Below are 19,491 nucleotides of genomic sequence, written 5' to 3' on the forward strand. Positions count from 1 at the left end.
TCTAAAGCATAGCCTGTGACTATAGTTAGCCCTACTGTATCATATGCTTGAAAGCTGCTATGAGGGTAGATCTGTAATGTTCCCACAGCAACAACAAAATGGTAATTAGGCAAGGATGTGTTAACTAACTTAATTGAAATATACATTTCGCAATATATACCTGTATCAAATCATCACATCTATATACCTTAAACTTACATAATGTTATATGTCAATTATATCTCAATAATTTTTTGGGGGGTGGATCAACTTACAAAATGAAAAAAAAAGGGATGGGGTGTCTGGGTGGCTCAGTTGATTGAGCATCCGACTTCTGGTTTTGGCTCGGGTCGTGATCTCACAGTTTGTGAGTTTGAGCCCTGTGTCAGGCTCTGTGCTGACAGCATGGAGCCTGCTTGGGATTCTCTGTCTCCTCTTTCTCTCTGCTCCTCCCCCACTTTTGCTCTCTTTCAGTCTCTCTCTCTCTCAAAAATAAATAAAAATTTTTAAGTAAAAAAAAAGTCAAAAAATGCTCAAAACTCTTCATATCTTAACTATTCTACATTTTACTGTTCTCCATGTTTGCACGTACTGGATCTGTATAAGGCAAATACTCTCTAATGCAGTAATCCTGTACATCTCTTCACCTCTGGGGGCAGTGACGCCATGTTTTTAGCTTGAAATTGGCCATGATGGGTTATTTCCACTGTAGAATTCAGCAAACAATACAAATCAGAACCCCTTCCTCCCTTCCAGGAAGGACTGTTAAACTTTTACCAGCACACCACTGCTTCCAGTCCTGAGTCCTAAGAATCTAGACATTTCAGGATAATCCAGTGCTGTAGGTGTCCCACTCTGCTATTGGTAGGAGCTGGTAGAGCCCTCCATGAACAGCCTCATCCAGGAGAGGCACAGCCCAGCAGCTCCAGTCCTTCTCGGCCCAATAGAGGCTCCCAGACAGCCCAGCATAGCCCCTGGCCCTTCCTCCCCATTTCTCTGGACCTTTGCCAGTCTCCTCAGAAACTTCAGCATGGCCACCCATGGTTGAGGCCTTCTGATGCAGATGATGTAGCAGACCAGACCTGCCATTCAGCTGTCAAGGCAACAGAAACACCTCCCATGCCCCATTGAGAGCAAAGGCCAAGGTCACTCTGAGCCTACTTTGCATGGGCACCGCTTCAGCCTTGGGAGACAGGGATATAACAGACGAGAAAACAGTATCAGAAAAGAGGAAGGAACTTGCCAAAGGTCACATGGCTAAGAAGCAGAGGAGCCCAGATGCTGAGTCCACGGCTGCCTCACATGGCTGTGTATTCTGAAGCAAGCTCAGTTTCCACTTCTCTAAAATAGGGAAGACTCTCTTGCTCACTGTATTATGATGCAGATCAAGAGATGGCATGCGTGGGCATTGGAGCCCAGGGCTTAGCACAGAAGAAGCACTTAATAAAGGTCAATCCCATCCCTATGTCTACTTCCTGACCTTCCTGACCTGAATGTGTCCCCCTTCCTCAAGCCACACACCTGGCAGGGAGGGGACACATTCCCTCCTGTGTGGCATCTCTGGAGCTTGCTCTACTGTATGTCCCTGAACTGAACCTTCCTGGGGTTAGGAGCACCCTGGGTGCTTCAAGTTTTCTTGGGAGGGGCAGGGTGGGGAGATCTATGATCCCAAACTTCCCTCCAACCATCAGCTCTTCCTCAATTACACTCTCAGAGGACTGCCCTGGGAGTCTTCCCCTGTTCCCAACCACATCCCCCCACCTCCTCCAGCCCAGCCCGATGGGCTGAAAGATTCAGGGGAATCGAGAGTTTGGGCCCAGAACTCAGGACAATAAAAATGTGCCTCATCAATTCTTTTCCTCAGAACCATGACACAAAAGGTAAGTACCCCTTGCCCTGAGCCAAGGCCCTGACTCTCTTTGTCCTTGTCATGTACCCTCACTTTAGCTGTGAATAGGTATCCATGTGAGGGCCTATCTCCCCATTGGATGGATGGGGAAACTGAGGCCCAGGGAGGTGTAGTAACTTGCCCAAGGTCAGAAGCAATCTAGGATTATAGACAGGATGAAACTCAGGCCACCCTGATATTTCAAATGAAGAATTACTTAAAGACTGCCAAGCATGGTCCTACCCTCCATTTCCTAGAAAATGAAATGTGGCCCAGAAACGCTGAGGGATTTGGCCAAGACCAAGCAGTTAGACAATGGGGCAGCCAGCATGGAAACCCTGCTGCCTGACTCCTGGGCTGGGTCTGTGTCCATAGTATCACATGCTTCAGCACTCCAGTCCAAATTAAGGTCTATACTTGACCTCTAACTGAAATCCTGTCTACTGCCCTGAGAGCTGATTGTGGCCACCAGTGGGGGTGGGACCAACTGGGGGTTGACACGAGAGGGAAGGCTGTAGTCTGGATGCTTGATTCTGGACCCAGGGGCCCACAGGCTTCAAGGAGCAGGGGGTGGGCTCTGGAGAAGGGCAAAGCAGGGCATGCAGTGCTAACCCCATGGGCTGTCTAATTGGCCTCAGGTGGAGAAGACCTCTGGGAGGGACCCTGTGGGAATTGGCTCTCATTTGCTAAGACAGGTGCTCCAGAAAGTTTTCTGGGTTTGTGTCTAGGGAAGGAACTGAAGGGATAGCAGGAGGTGGTGATGATTCTAATGATCAAGATTATCTTAATGGTGCTTTGGGACAGGCTCACAGCACTTTACAGTTTACTGAGCACTTTCACATGTATTTTTTTCACCAGGTCCTCCTAGCAATCCTGTGAGGGAGGAGTTATGGTCCCCTTTTTACAGATGATGACAAAAATGGTGATAGACACTTGCTGAGCACTTGTCATGGGCCAGGTCCTGAGGGAGTCTTTGATAGTGGTTTTGGTCACTTTACTGCTGAGTCAAATTTGGCCTTCAAGGTCAGCATGTCCAGCTCCCACTCCTCTTTTACAGCCAGGAAAATTAAGCCCAGAAAAGGAAATTCAGAGGCCTATATGACTAAGCGGAGGAGACTAGAACCCAGATGTCCTGCCTGTTGGCCATGGGCCCATTCCATTGTCTTTGGGTAGTTGAAGAATGAGCTGTCCATCTGATCAGCAATAATGAGTCACCCACAGGGACCCAACCATGCATCCCTTCAGCATCTTGAATCCTGGGGTGTTTATATCCCCCAAGGCTATAAATCTTGTGTGAGCCAATGAAAGGATACACAGACACACAGACAAGCAAAAGGGATAGCAATAATAGTAATAACAAACATAATAATAATGATGATGGTAATGATAGTAATAACAGCAAAGCCCTATTAGGTGGTTGTTTCCTGTGTGCCTGGTATTCTTCTAAATGCTTTCCTTATAATAACACTCTTAATAGTCAAAACATCCCTGTGAAATAGATAGTGTTATCGTCATGATTTTGCAGATGAGGAAACTGAGTCACAGAGATTTAGTAATATGAGAAATGTCCTACAGCCACGAACTGAAAGTCTAGGTGTTAACAAGTGGTAGGATGTTAATAGTTTAACAACCAACTCTTTAGTGAGAAGGGAGGAAAAAAATACTTCAAGCCTGATTTGCAGCCAGACTGGCCTTGGTGAGTCAAAGTCCAAGTTGCTAAGCCCAGGCATATCCTCCATCCCTGCCACCACGGCCATTTTGTTCATGAGCCCATTGGGCAATGCTAGTGGTGGTTGGGGAAAGAGGCTGACAGGTATCCACATTCCATCCACTGTACTATTGAAATCCACTTCTGCTGAAGGCACCCTTTGGTGAGCATTCACACAGGACACAAATATCATCATATTCTGTGTTACTTGAAAGAGGACTATCTTTATAACTTCCCCAACTGTCTTCCAAGTCCCTGGCCACCTAGCCAACCCACTGGTTACAGTCCATTAATTTATATAGATTCTTACCTCTGGCTGTTTTCCCTTCCAGATGAAACGAACAATGAAGTGCCTTGTTGATGTTCTGCTCCCTAGGAGTATTTCTTTCCACCACAGGCCTTCAGGGATGTCCCAGAAAAGAGCTAGAGTAGTACAGCTGTCCACTTTCAGGTGGTCTCTGTGTATCATGCAGACCCATCTGTAAACTGAGCTTGGCTGTTCTCTTCCTTATCAATTAATCACAGGGAACCTCCGTGAGACCATAGGCATTTGGGCCACTTCCTAGTGCAAACGGCTTGTACCTTCAGGGGCTGCTAGAGTCCAATTGCATACATTTCACTTCTGTTTGATAATGTATTGTTACTGTACATGACAACTTTTAACTTGGTAAGTCAGACAACATCAAATTTACAATGGGAATTTAGGCCACATGGTGATTTGGTGACTCATGATCAAGTGTTCAATTTCTACTAGGGCCCAACAGCAAGTCAAAAGCTGCATCTCAAAAGGAGAGTAGTTATCTTCAGAGGATAGCAAGGCTTTGCTCCAAAATCCTACGGGTCTGTGTTGTGATTCACCTTTCATGGCCTAAGGCTCCAAACAACATCTCTATCTGCTACTGACCCTTCGGGCACCATTAGATCTGCTGAACCATATGGTTCAATGGCAGAGCAGCTTGCATGGCAGCCTGGACCTGCTGCAGAACCTCATCTTGTCCTGGGCTTCACTCAAAACTATAGGCTTTTTAATCCCCGTCACCTACTTAACCCATTCTCAGATTATCTTCTATGCCCTTACCACCGTTCCCCCAAGAGAGTCATCGAGTCAGGCAGTTTAGACAAAACTTCAAGGACAGAATCTCTGTCACTCTGTTTCAAAGAGTGGAGAGAGGGAGACTTACCCAATTCATTTTATGAAGCGAATTTACTCTTGACAGCAAAACTAAATGCCGGCAAAGCAAGAAGAGAAAATCATTGACTAACCCCACAAATGAACATAAGCACAAAAATCATAAATATAGAAGTCTGAAGTCCCTCTTCCTTCATTCTAAAAACAACAAAACTGGGAAAATGAATTTCTTTCATGACTTATTTAGAGGAAAAACCTGGGAAGAGACTGATCTGACCTAGCCTGGGTGATCATAGGGTGATTATAGGGTGCTGCCCCCCCACCCACATGTGTTCTGTAAGTTATGATTTAGAGGAGCCCGAGAGACACGACAACTCAAAGTGTGTGATATCTTGAATGATCTTGGGAAAGAAAAGGGTAATTTGGAGAGGGAAAGAACCCGAAGGAAATCTAAAGTATGGACTTCAGTTAATAGTAATGTATTGGTGCTGGTTCGTAATTGCAACAAACGTACCATACTACTGAAAGATGCTGGCGACAGGGTAAACAGGGTGTGGGGTATGTGAGAACTCTTTATACTATCTTTGCGAATCAGATTTGTTCAAAACAAAACAAAAACATAAACAAACCAAAAAACCTCTTCTGACTCTTCATCCTGTCATCCTGCACGTACCTACTTATTTTTCTGCTATCCTTTACTCTCCTGTCTAAATTTCCTCCAAAAAAAAAAAAGCAGCTGATATACTCACTGTCCCAAATTCCTCCTCTCCTTCTCTTTTGAATCCACTGTAATCAGGCTCCTGTTGTTAAACCAACGATCAGTTCTCAATCATCACTCTAGTGGAAAGCATTTATACAACCAATCAATCCTTCCTTGAACACGTTCTTCACATGGATTCCAGTACACCTCACTTCCTGTGTTTTCCTCCTACCTCTATGGTTCCCCTGCTCAATCTCCTTTATAGTTCCCCTCATCTCTCTACCTCTTAAAGGTGGCGTGCACCTAGGCTCAGTCATAGAACCTGCTCTCCTCTCTCTCTGCTGAACGCCTTTTGTGTCTTCAAACATGTGCTACCCTTCAGGAAAGAATGACTCCAAGAGCAGAGGCTGAGGCTGTAGCAGAAGCAGAGGGCAGAGCTGCAGGCCCAAAGCATGGAGTGGTGAGGTAGCAGGGCAGAGCATCCAGCCACAGAAGGGTGTTCTCCAGCCTTGAAACCTAATGGAATTTGCCCTGCTGGATTTCAAACTTGCTTGGCTCCTGTGACATCTCTATTTCTTCCACATTCTCCTTTTTTCAATGGCATGTTTACTCTATGTCTGTTCACCTTTGCATTTTGAAAGCATATGACTTGTCAGGTTCTGATGACCACAGATAGAAAGGCATTTTGTCCTAGGATGAATCATACCCAGAGTCTTCCCCGTACCTGATTTAGATGATTTAGATCATCAGGTTTGGGACTTTGAGCTGACAATATTTAGATGAGATCTTGGAGTAAGATGATACTGTAATGGATTGAGACTGAGGGATTTGGGGCTAAATATGTTTGGCACGTGAGACAGACATGAATTTAGAGGGGCCAAAAGGTGAACTGCGATGAGCTGAATAGTGGTCCCAAAAAAGATATGTTCAAGCTTTAACCTCTGGAACATGTGAATGTGACCTTATTTGGGAAAATGGTCTGTTCAGACACAATTAAATGAAAGATCTTGAGACAAGATCATCCTGGTTTAAGGTGGGACCTAAATCCAATGATGTCCTTATAAGAGAAGGCAGAAAGAGATTTGAGACACTCAGACACAGAAGAGGAAGACCACGTGAAGGCAGAGATTAGAGTTAGGCATCCCCAAACATAAGAACACCTGGGGTCACCAAAAGCTGGGAGAGGCAAGAAAGGATCCGTCCCTGGAACCTTTGCAAGGAGCATGGCCCACACAACAATGTGACTGAGGACTTGTAGTCTCTACAACTGTGAGAGAGTAAGTTTCTCTTGTGCTAATCTGTGATGGCAGCCCCAGGAAACGAACAGAATAACAGAAATCATTGAAAACAAATGCTCAAATACTTGTAAACAAATGTTCATAGCAGCACTGTTCACAATAGCCAAATGGTGGAAACAACCTAAATGTACAACAATGAATGGATCAATAAAATATGGTTTATACATACAATATTGTTCAGCTATAAAAAGTAATGAAGTACTAATACGCTCTACATGTGGGTGAACTTCCAAAACATTATGTTAAGTGAAAGAAGACAAATACAAATAGTTACATACAGTATTATTCCATTTATATGAAATATCCAGAATAGATAAAAGCTTACACAAAGAAAGAAAATTGCTGGTGGTCAGAAAATGCAGGGAGGGAGGAATGGGGAGTGGCTACTTAGTGGGTACAAGGTTTTCCTTTGGGGTGATGAAAATGTTTGGAACTTGATAAATGTGGCAGTTACACAATACTGTGAATGTGCTATAAATACATAGCAAATGTGCCACTGAATTGTACACTTAAAATAGTTAATTTTATGTTATATGAACATCTCAGTAAGAAAAAAGTTCTTTAAAAAGTACAAAAATCAGGGGCACCTGGGTGGCTCAGTCAGTTGAGCATCTGACTTCAGCTCAGGTCATGATCTCACAGCTCATGAGTTTAAGCCCCACATCGGGCTCTGTGCTGACAGCTCAGAGCCTGGAGCCTGCTTCAGATTCTGTATCTTCCTCTCTCTCTCCCTCTAACCTACTCGCATTCTGTCTCTCTCAAAAATAAATAAACATTAAAAAAATTTTTTTTAAAGTACAAAAATCATACTCCAAGAACTTCAAAACATTGTTGAAATAATTAAAGACTATGTAAATAAGTGGGAAAACACCCTACATCTATGGACCAGAAGATAATATTGTTAAAATGGTAATACTTCTTGAAGTGATCTACGGATTCAATGCAATCCCTACCAGAATCCCAGCTGACTTCTTTGTAGAAATTGACAAGCTGATTCTAAAATTCATATGGAAATTCAAGGGACTTGGAAAAGCAAAAAAAATTTTAAAAAGAAAAACAAGGTAGGGGGCACCAGCGTGGCTCAGTTGGTTAAGTGTCCGACTCTTTGATTTCAGCTCTGGTCATTATCTCATGGTTCGTGGGTTTGAGCACCACATCGGGCTCTGTGCTGGCAGCGTGGAACCTGCTTGGGATTCTCTCTCTTTCTCCCTACCTCTCCCTCTCTCTGCCCCTTCCCTGCCCGCATGTGCATGCTCTCTCTCTCTCTCTCAAAATAATAAATGAACTTAAAAAAAAAAAAAAAGGAAAACAAGGTAGGAAGACACACTTCCCAATTTCAAAACTTACTACAAAATGGTCATCAAGACAGTATGGCAGTACAGAAATAAAACCACATGTACATGGTCAACTGATTTTTCACAAGAGTGCCAAAATCATTCAATGGGGAGAAGAATAGTCTTCCCAACAAATAGTGCTGGGACAACTGGATAGTCTCATGCAAAAGAATAAAGTTGGAACCCTACCTCATACCATATATAAAAATTATCTCAAAATGGACCAATGATCAAAATAGAACAGTTTAAAATATAAAACCACTGGGGGGGCGCCTGGGTGTCTCAGTCGGTTAAGCGGCCGACTTCGGCTCAGGTCATGATCTCGCGGTCCGTGAGTTTGAGCCCCGCATCAAGCTCTGTGCTGACAGCTCGGAGCCTGGAGCCTGTTTCAGATTCTGTGTCTCCCTCTCTCTCTGACCCTCCCCTGTTCATGCTCTGTCTCTCTGTCTCAAAAATAAATAAACATTTAAGAAAAATTTAAAATAAAATAAAATATAAAACCACTGGGAAAAAACATAGGGGTAAATCTTCATAATCTTGGATTTGGCAATAGGATTTTAGATATGATACTCAAAGCACAGCAATTAAAGGAAAAAATAAATGATGTGAACCTCATCAAAAATTTAAAATTCCATGCTTAAAAAAACATCATCAAGAAAGTGAAAATCTCCAGAATGGGAGAAAATATTTACAAACATATGTGTATATATATCTGGTAAGAGACTTGTATCTACAATATATAAAAAACTCTTACAAGTCAATAATAAAGAGACAAATAACCAAATGTAAAAATAGGCAAACGATCTGAATGCACATTTCTCCAAAGAATATCTACAAATGTTCATTAAGCTCATGAAAAGATGTTTAACATCTCTAGTCAACAGGGAAATACAAACCAAAAGCACAATGAGATACCACTTCACACCCACCAGGACAGCTGCAATCAAAAACAGATAGTGACAAGTGTTGTTGAAGATGGGGTGAAATTGGGGATCTAATTTGTTGCTAGTGGGAAAGTAGAATGGTGCAGGCTTTGTAAACCAGTCTGGCAATTCCTCAAAAGGTTAAACATAGAGTTAACATATAACCCAGCAATTCCTTTCCAAAATATATACTTAAGAGAAATGAAAATCTATGTCCACATAAAATCTTATAAAAGAATGTTTAGAGTAGCCCCAAAGTGGGAAAAACCCAAATGGCCATCAGCTGATACATGGATAAACGAATATGATATAAATAAAATATTATTCAGTCATAAATGGAAAATTGTTCAGCCATAAAAAGGATGGAGTACGGATACATGCGACAACATGGGTGAATCTTGAGTACATTATGCAAGCAAAAGGAGCCAGTCACAAAAGGCTACATATCATATGATACCTGTTCTGGATATATGTAATGTCTAGGGTGCCTAGGGCTGGGACAATGAGAAGAATGGGGAGGGATGGTTCATGGGTACTGTATTTCATTCTGGAATGATGAAAATGTTTTAAAATTGATTATGGTGATAGTAGACAACTCTGAAAAGACACTAAAAACCATTGAATTTCTCTTTTTAAATGGAAGAATTGTATGGTATGTGAATCATATCTCAACAAAGCTATTTCAAAAAATAAGAGGCAGGAGAGAGAGAGAGAGAGAGCCCTTGATCTATGCCTAAAGCCTAGCCATTCACACTGTAACCCCCATGTGTTATTTTATTTGGTTCATCCAGTGACGCTGTAGTGGAGGAATTACTTCCATTTTAAAGATACTATGATTGTGTGTGATCTGGTGTCAAATCAAACCCTATCACCAAAAGGAAAAAAAGGAAGCCAGTTTAGAGACCTAGAGAGTGCAAGGTACTATGCCAGGCTCTTCACACACATCATCTCATTTAATCCTGAAGCACCCTATGAAGAAGGTATTATTGGCCCATTTTACAGGTAAAGAAATCCAGGTTCAGAGAAGTATCATAAGCCTTATGTCCCAAGCCACACAGCAATGATGTAATAAAGCAAGATTTGCACCCAGTTCTGTTGGATTCCATTGCTGGTGCCCTTTCCCTTATGCCACCCTGGTTCCCAGAATCTGAGGCCTGTGCCCCTGACACTGACTCCCTCTCTCCCTAGCCCCATGTTGCTTCCCCCGTTCCCAGGCCCATGTTGCTTCCTGTCCACTTGTCTCGCCAGCCAGCCTATCTCCACCTGCACTATACACAGAGAACAAAGAACTAGTCTTGGTACCACAGCCAGCTGGCCTGATTCCCCAGGAGAAGGAATTCCAGTTCCAGAGAAGTGAGTGTCCAAGGAAGCCCCCAGAGGACTCAGAGGAAGAGGGGAAAAAAACCCTCCCCACTGCAAATGGGCCAGCCCAGAGACATCTGCCCAGCCTGCCAGGGGAGCCCCTGAGAGGGGCAGGAAGGGCACATCTTCCATGGGAGCTCCTGGCCAGAATCCCCACCTTGGACAAACTCACAGTGGAGCAGAAAGCTCGTGGTGGGACAGCAGTGGAACTACACATTCTCTAGTGGAGGCAGTTGGGAGCTTTGACTAGGCTGGGAGCCCAGACACTGGCCTTCCAAACCAGCCCAGACACTTAGCCCCAGTCCTCACCCATTCCTGGGAGGTTGGGGATGGCTCACCTGGCTCCCACAGCCCCTTCTCCCAACTAGTACCCAGGTGCTGGGGTCTGAGCTGGGAGAAGGGGATTTCCCTAGGAGGAGAGATGGGCCAGGAGGAAGGAAAGGCCAGGAGGCAGAAGATGAGGCCGGGGATGGGGCCGAGTCACCACGGTCTTTTCACCATGAGGGCCGGGCTTCTCTGCTTGGCTCAGCCCTAGGGGCAGGCCGGTGGGAAGAGGCCAGCAACTGCTGGGGTGGAGCTGGCTCCTCATAAAGAGAGAGAGAGAGCTGCCCTGGGCTCAGCATGAGCTGTAAGGCCAAGGCCAAGATGAGGGGTAAGTGGGGCCCCTCCTCTAAGTCTGAGACAGAGGCACCTGAGTGAGAAAGTGTTGGACTCTGAAACAGGGAAAGGAGATGGAGGGATGGGGTTGAGATGGGTCAGAGAGGGAGTCTGAGCATGGGGCCATGCAATAGGAAAAGACATGGGAACTGAGATGGGTCAGGGCTACGTGGGGGGCTATGCATAGGTCCAGGTGTTGAAAGTGAGTCAAGAGAATGGGTCCGGGTCCAGGTAATGAGTTTAGGGGTTGGGTCCATTCAGAGGGAAGGACATGGGGACTGAGACAGGAATGCTGGTAGCTCAGAGAGACGGGAGAGTTTGTCAGGGGTGAGAATGGATTCGGGGGGTTGAGGTAGGCTTGGACGGTGGGGAGAGGGGGTGAGGCTTGGGGTTCTCTACCATGGTGGCTGGTTACTCCCTCTTCTTTTCGGAGAAGTCACCCCTGCAGAAGTCACCCCTGCGTGTAGTCTCTACAGGGGTTGGCACCTGAAGATCCCTTGCCTTCTATGCATCTCGGGTATCCCGCATGTACAAAGCCTGGACTAAGGGCATTCTCATCCACCCAAAAATCCTAGGGCTAGTGCAGGGGGGCACATTGCATCAGCACTCCTGGATGGTCCCCTTCAGAGCAGGTAACACCAAGGAAACCACACAGTCTCTCGTTGGAGACTCCCTCCTGGGTGAATTTCTCTGTGCATCAGAGCAGTCAATTTGGGGGACGAAAACCACCACGTCACTCTGGACTTATTGTGTGTTACATATTAACTATAGTTTCCAATCTTGGCTGCACATTAGAAAACGTGGAGGGATTTGAAAAACTACTGTCAGCCTGGAGAGGAGCAGTAGGACTGCCAAGGTCCACGGGGCACTGGTAATATCGCTGAGAAACTGGTCACAGTTCCACCCGAAGAGAACCATGCCTCACACACTCCCACTTTCACACATACCCATCCTCTCACAAAAGCACACATTCGCAAAGAACACAGACACCCTCCGGCTCTGCCACCCAGCCTCACGCTCAGACGCATTCACAGCATCACACACAAGAATGCCAGCAACCATTTCCCTCACAAACTCAAGCACATGCATATATGCCTTCCTCACTCTTCAGACCCAGACCACACCCACCCACTTTGCTCTCCCATACAGATTCATCCACACATTTGCTCAGGTGCCCACACTGTCCCACAGACACACCCCCTCCTATGAAATCACAGACAACGCACAGTCATACAGGGCAATGATCACAAACTTACAATCACTGCAACTTCCATCACAGACAAGCTCACACACACACCCACCATCAGAAGCAGGCATATTCACATTCATAGATGGCTCTGCACACACTCATGGGTTTCCAATCACATGCATACATGTGAACACATGCATTTGTATTTACAACCACACAGCTGACACCAGCACGGTTCGCACATACGTCCACACCCCACACAACACAATCGCCCCCACACAGACACAATCACAAATATGCATGTTTACAACCACACATCTGACAGGTGCTGCCTGACCTCACCACCTGCACGCGTTCATACGGCCAAGCTCATCCTGGGTAGGGCAGGGTGAAGAGCCCGGGGCCCCAGACACGCAGTCCCCAATTCCCCTCTCTACCACAGGAATCCTAATCCTGGGGCTGCTGTTGGCTACTCCCAGCTGCCTTGGCTACTTTGAGGACCTGGTCAAGTGCTTCCAGGACCCCGAGTATGAGTCCATCCTTGTCACGGCGCAGAAGGGGCTCCACGCCTCCCCGCTGCCCAAGCGTGTGGTAATAGTGGGAGCTGGCATGTCAGGCCTGGCAGCTGCCAAGGCCCTACAAGATGCTGGCCACCAGGTGAGCAGGTTTTGAAGGGGCTTCAATCCTTTGCCTGGGGTCTGAGGAGGGGAATCACTTTGCTTCCTTGGGTGGAAAAGGAAAAAGGGAGAAGCTACAGTCAGCTCTTAGATGGCTGCTTATAATGCACTGATCTCTTAGCTCTTAGTTATGGTTCCTCAAAACCCCAGGCTCCCTTGAGATTTGACCCTAGTTACACCTGCGTTCTCACAGAAGCAAAAGCAGAGAAGGGTTATGCTAACAAGAACAGGCCAAGAGGCACTTGGTCCCCCGCCACCACGGAGCACTTCTGCCCCACTTACATTACTCAGGACCCTCCCGGAAGAACTTCCTCCACCACCACCCCCAACCCACCGTGTGGTTATCCTGCACATGCAGGGACCTACTGCTAGGAATTCCAGACTAGAGCCTGTGGCAGGATGGGGATGGGTGTACAGGGTGGGAGAAGGGAAAGCATGACTCCGGCAACAACTTCTCTGGACTCCAGGTAACCATCCTGGAAGCCAGCCACCACATCGGGGGTCGAGTTGTCACATACAGGAATGAGGAGGAGGGCTGGTACTATGAATTGGGGCCCATGCGAATCCCAAAGTCCCACAGGTAAGTGCCAAGGAAGGGGTGGGTGAAGGGCAAGCAAGAGGAATTAGGTAGGGGTTGGGTAGGGGGACTGCTGCCATAGCGTCAGAGCCTCTCACATCAACTGTCTCATGTGGAGTCAAGACTAACATTGGTCTCCCACTTGACATGGAAGGCCGAGGCCCAGAGACCAGGGTCACACAGAAAATGGTAGGTCCCAAACTAATAATAATAGTTAGCATTAATTCATCAAATTGTGTACTTTGAATATGGGTAGCTTCGTATGTGTCAATTATACCCCATTAAGCTACAAACTAATAATATTTAATAATCATATTAGCTGCCATTTCTTGAGCACCTCTATGTACCAGGCACCACGCTGGTTACAAATCAAGAAACGGGGCTCAGAGGTATTAAGTGACACACCCAAGATTCTCCCAGGAGAAAGTGATAGAGCTCCTCCTCAAAATCAAGGAGGCAACAGGCCCAAAAACATATGCTCGACCCCTAAACTGTAACTGGCTCCTGGGGCAGAACCCAGCCCCTGGTTCTGTGGCTTCTAAAGACAAAAGAGATCCCTCACCTGGTGTCGACATACCTCCAAAAATATGACTTCTTTTTTGCCTTATGTGTAAACTGAACCCAAGACTTCCCTCCAAACACCACCAAAACAAAAACAAAATGAACCAGCCTAAACTAGGAGTCTTTAGATTTGGCCTCAGCTTACTTAGAAATGGAAGGTGGGATTTCAAATACTGTCTGAAACAAGAGGACTTTGCCTCTCCTTAAGTCTTGTACTCTGGGATTTCTTAAAGAGCTTTTATTGGGTTATGGGTGAACTCCCTCCTCATGATCTTCCTTGTGGGGGAAGAAAAAACAGAAGAAAAAGAGTTAATACCACAGCAAGAGGAAGCAGGGTTAGGAAGAAACAGTCAGACCTCTCTGGGCACATGAAGAAACTGGTTTTCCTGGAAATGGCTTCTACAGTGAGGCCAGCAGGAATGAGGTCCTGGGATGGGTGCCATGTTATACCTGTATCTGCTCCAGGCTAGTTCATACCTACATCAAGAAGCTTGGCCTGAAGATGAACAAGTTCATAGAATATGATGGTAACACCTGGTACCTCATCAACGGACAACGTTATCGCACCAGGGATGTCAAGGACAACCCAGAACTCCTAGGCTACTCCACGAAACCAATGGAGAAGGGCAAGGGTGCTACTAATCTCTTCAACCAGTCCATCACCAAGGTGCCTCCTGCCTCACCCCTCCCAGGGTTGGGAAAAAAACAAGTTCTGGCCCAAGATCACCTGGAAAGTTGTGGATGGACCCAGCTAGCCTGGTTCCTATCTGGCACTCTTGTGATTGGTCCCTCCTCTAATATCCCCTAAGAATGTTGTCACCCCAACCCTAATGCCCAGACCCATCTACTCTCCTGTACTTGGTGATCCAACGGCCTACTGCTTGATGATGACAGTGGAAGGAAAGGGAATCACCAGATAACCCAATACTCAGTAATGAATCAATTCTCTTGGATTGCAGTGAATGTCTTCCCCTTAAATATTAGTCTCCAAAGGTCTTTAAATGAAGGGGATATTTGGGAGGAAAGAGGAGCATTTAGGAGCTCTTGGAAACACACTTCCCCTGGTCTTTCTATCCCCCACCTCCTTGCCCCCACCCTCTTCAAAGGGACACCCATAGAACCCAGGAGTCCTGCCACTGCTCTATGACTTACATCTAAACTTCTTCCCCTCCCTCCCCTTCTGCAGCTCAAACAAAATCTGAAAAATTTCAACTGCAGCCACCTGGTGTCCTTTTATGATTCCTACTCCACCAAGGTATGTGAGTCAAAGGATAGGGGTAGAGGAGGTCTGTGCTCAGCCTAGCCCACCAGGGTTGTTCTCTGCTGACCAGGACTCTCTCTTCCCACTGCCAAAGACATGACCTCCCTGGAGTCCAGTCCCACCCCCTGCCTGCTCTAGGCCCCTGCTGAAGCCCGTTCCTACATGCTGGGCCCTCCATCTGGCACTCCTACCTCCCACAGGCTTACTTGCTGAAAGAAGGGGAGCTGAGCCACGGAGCGGTAAAGATGATCGGGACTGTGATGAATGAGGATTCTGGATACTACAAGTCCCTCCTAGAGTCCCTGCGGACAGACTTCATCTTTTCCAAAAAGGACGAGTAAGGCCAATTGGGACCAGGGCTGGAATCTGCCCCTCCTCCAACCCCCCAGAGCAGAGAAACAGAACTATGATTATTGAGTAGGTCACTATGTGCCAGACACAATTATCTGCACTTTCCAAAAATTGTCACTTTTCATCACCTAGAAGGTCGATACTATTATTCAGAGCCATTTTACTGGAGAGGATGCTTAGGCTCAGAGGGGTTCGATGACTCATCCAAATTCACTTAAGTGGGGTGAGGGCTGGAGCCAGAATCCAAAACCACGTTTCTGGGACTCCTTCTGGGACACAGGACTGCATGGTAACTGAATCCACAGGCTATGGGTCTAGACGGGGTATGTCATCCTGGGACAGTCCCTCTTCAACAGGATTCGGTTTTCCAAAGTATAATTAAACAGTCATCCCTCCCTCACAGAGACTAGTTAAGGACATGGAAGGAAGTATCCAGCACAGTCTGCAGGAAGCCAGTTTCCTTGCTTTTCAGACCAGGAGGGCTGCCGGAAACCCAGCAAGGGGGCCTGGTGCCCACACACTCACCCCTGCCCTCCGCTCACCCCTGCAGCTTTTCTGAGATCACCGGTGGCTTCGACCAGCTCCCCAGGGCCCTCAGCACCAGCCTGAAGCCTGGCACCATCCACTTGGGCTCCAAGGTAGAGGCAGTGGTGAGGGACGGGCCTGAGGTCCAGGTTTCCTACCAGGCAGGTGAGCCCAGCTCCGCGAAGCACAACCTCACTGCGGACTTCGTCATTATCTCGGCCTCAGCCAAGGCCACGCGCCTCATCACCTTTAAGCCACCGCTCTCTCCGGACAAGGTGGAAGCGCTCCGCGTGGTGCATTACACCAGCGCCACCAAGGTGGTTCTGGCCTGTAAGGAGCCCTTCTGGGAGCGGGAGGGCATCCGGGGTGGGGTGTCTGTCACCGACCGGCCCTCGCGCTTCATCTACTACCCCAGCCACAGCCTCCCCAGCGGCAAGGGCGTCCTGCTGGCCTCCTACACCGTGGACGATGACTCCCTCTTCTTCATATCCATGACGCACGAGCAGGTGGAGGATGTAGTCCTGGAGGACCTGGCGGCCGTGCACCAGATACCCAAGGATGAATTGCGGCGCATGTGCCCTTCCTCTGTGCTCAAGCGCTGGTCTCTGGACCCCCTCACCATGGGCGCCTTCGCTGAGTTCACACCCTACCAGTTTACGGACTATTCGCTGCAGCTCTTCCAGCCTGAGGGCTGCATCCACTTTGCAGGCGAGCACACCTCCATGCCCCACGCCTGGATAGACACTGCTATCAAGTCCGGCCTGCGGGCAGCCAGGAATATCCAGGCTGCCGTGGACGAGGAGGCCACCGCGAGGCAGAAGACCTTCACTCATACCCAGAATCATTTCTCACCCTGAAAGAAATCCCTGAGGAAATCCGGCAGGAAAGGGGCTGGGAGGTGGGAGTTGGAGGCAGAGACCCAAGAGAGAGGTCACCATTAGTCCCCTGGCCCACAAGCAAGAATCCAAAAGCGCCAAAGAATCCAGTTGGCCAGTCCACAAAGAATCACCCCCTTCTCTCCCCTGCCAGGCCTTGAGGAGGGAAGCAACAGAATCAGAGTAGATGGAGGGTAAGGAATAAATCAAGGATGGTGAGTGCTAGAATCTGCCCTTAGCTGTGAGGAAACTGTCTCCTGCTGCATAATAATAAAAAGCGAAAGAGAAAGGTTCCAACAATGCCTTAATTTCTGTCATATACAACTAGAAGCTTCTAAAGGAACAGAAAACCCTGAACCACAGCAATATTAAACCACAGATTAGTCACACACACTTCACAATGCACACAAACCCCATCATTGTGTGCCTCCGCAGGGCGAAGAGGGAGCTTACATCCTGGCCCAACATGGAGTCTACATGGATGGAAGAGATAAGGGCTCTTCTCAGTTCTTTCTGAGCCTGTAAGAGCAGGATCTTGGCTTCCTAGAGATACCTCCTGGCCCACAGACTTTTCCACTCCACCCTTACCTCCCCATCACCAACCAGACCCTCTCCCCACCTCTGCCTGTCAGCCTATACACCCCTCTGGGAGGACACCAAGCTTGTTCTCCATACTCACCCTGCTCTTCTCTAACACCTGCCCTGTCCTTCCAGACCCAAATAACTTATTCCCTCTCCCTGAATCCTCCCTTAACTGCCGTACCCAAAGCCTAGGGATCTTTCTCTCTCTTTTCAACCTCCACCCTTCCTCCCTAGAGTCCCAAATATTTGGACAATGGATCTTCTTATGCTATGATGTAATGACTTTGTGAGGGCATATTATCTGTCCAACTACACTGAGAGCCCCCAACAGCTGGGATTATATTGTGTATGCCTCAGTGGATTTCCCATAGACACTTAAATATACGTTATTTCCCTCACTCTCTGATTAAATATTTATTTCTCATCTACCATGTGCCAGGCACTATGCTGAGTGCCAGATACAAAGAATGAACAGCAGATACAAAGAGCCTGGGTGGCTCAGTCGGTTAAGTGTCCAATTTTAGCTCAGATCATGATCTCATGGTTCATGAGTTTGAGCCCGAAATCAGGCTCTGTGCTGACGGTGCAGAGCTTGCTTGGGATTCTCTCTTTCTCTCTCTCTCTCTATCTCTGTCTCTCTGACCCTTCCCCATGCATAGTCACTCTCTCTCTCTCAAAATAAATAAATAAACTTAAAAAAAAAAAACAAAGAATGAGCAGCATTATTCAATTGAATCAAAACCCCTACCTGTGTTCCCATACCTCCAATGATTAGGTCATTTTTTATCCCAAATTCTTGGTTATTTGGGCCCGATCAGGCAAAGGGAAGAAGTAAATAACGTGGTAGCTCTTTCCCTGGAGAACATTCCTACCAGGGTGACCTTGGAGGACTCTGAAGACCATTGTGATGAAGTACTATAGGGAGTGTTGTGTCTAGAGATGGCATATTGCTTGGAAGGAAGGGAATAGAGAGAGGAAACACGTTTTCTTACTGCATTCTAGTCTATTGTTAAAATCCCAGCTTGCTTTATTCTGGTTTTTCATTCACCCCTATATTAGTCAGGACTTTTTCAGTTCCAAGTGCTAGAAACCAAACACTAACTAGTTTAAGGGAAAGGAAATGTTTTAGCTTACATATCTTTAAAGTCTCAGGTGAAGTACACTTCATCCAGATCAGTTGGGCTTAGGAATTGATAATTTTTCATTAAGTTTCTCTCTCTTTCTACCTCTTGACCCTGTTTTCCTAACTTAGCTTCTGTATTGAGTTAAATAATGCCCCCCAAAATTCACATCCACCCCCCAACCTGTAAATGTGACCTTATTTGGAAATAGGGTCTTAGCAGATGTAATCAAGTCAAGATGAGGCCATACGTGGGGTGCCTGGGTGGCTCAGTGGGTTAAGCATCTGACTTTGGGTTAGGTCATGACTTCATGGTTTGTGAGTTCAAGCCCCAGGTCAGGCTCTGTGCTGACAGCTCAGAGCCTGGAGCCTGCTTCAGATTCTGTGTCTCCCTCTCTGCCCCTCCCCTGCTTGCACTATATCTCTCTCTGTCTCTCAAAAATAAACATTTTAAAAAAAGATGAGGTCATACTGAATAAGGGTATACCCTAATCCAATAACTGGTGTACTCATAAGAAGAGGGAAATGTGAACAGAGATCATCACAGAAGGAAGACAGCCACGTGAGGATGGAGGCAGGTTGGAGTAATGCATCTAGAAGCAAGGATTCCTAAAGATCGCCAGACACTCCTAAAAGCCAGGAGACAAGCATAGACTCTTCCTCAGAAGCCTCAGAAGGAACCAGCCCTGCTGTCACTTTGATTTTGAACTTCTGTGAGTACTGCAAGAAAATACATTTATGCTATTTTAAGCCATCTAATTGTGTACTAATTTGTTATGGCAGCCCAAAGAATCT

The 19,491-nt window shown here is 46.7% G+C and overlaps 1 protein-coding gene across 1 annotated transcript; it reads left to right on the forward strand.

Annotated features, from left to right (window-relative positions):
- Window positions 1-10,966: 10,966 nt before the first annotated feature.
- Window positions 10,967-16,976, forward strand: LOC125171765 (L-amino-acid oxidase-like). The gene is made up of 7 exons (XM_047868888.1): window positions 10,967-10,973; window positions 12,610-12,824; window positions 13,312-13,424; window positions 14,448-14,649; window positions 15,169-15,237; window positions 15,444-15,580; window positions 16,145-16,976. The coding sequence occupies exons 1-7, from the start codon at window positions 10,967-10,969 to the stop codon at window positions 16,974-16,976; spliced, it is 1,575 nt and encodes a 524-aa protein (XP_047724844.1).
- Window positions 16,977-19,491: the final 2,515 nt, after the last annotated feature.

Source organism: Prionailurus viverrinus, chromosome C1, assembly GCF_022837055.1.
Source record: "Prionailurus viverrinus isolate Anna chromosome C1, UM_Priviv_1.0, whole genome shotgun sequence".
Classification (NCBI taxonomy): domain Eukaryota; kingdom Metazoa; phylum Chordata; class Mammalia; order Carnivora; family Felidae; genus Prionailurus; species Prionailurus viverrinus.

Coding starts and splice junctions, on each gene's coding strand:
- LOC125171765 (XM_047868888.1), top strand. Junction 14,650..15,168: donor TCAACCAGTCCATCACCAAG/GTGCCTCCTGCC, acceptor CCCCTTCTGCAG/CTCAAACAAAATCTGAAAAA. Junction 15,238..15,443: donor ATGATTCCTACTCCACCAAG/GTATGTGAGTCA, acceptor TACCTCCCACAG/GCTTACTTGCTGAAAGAAGG.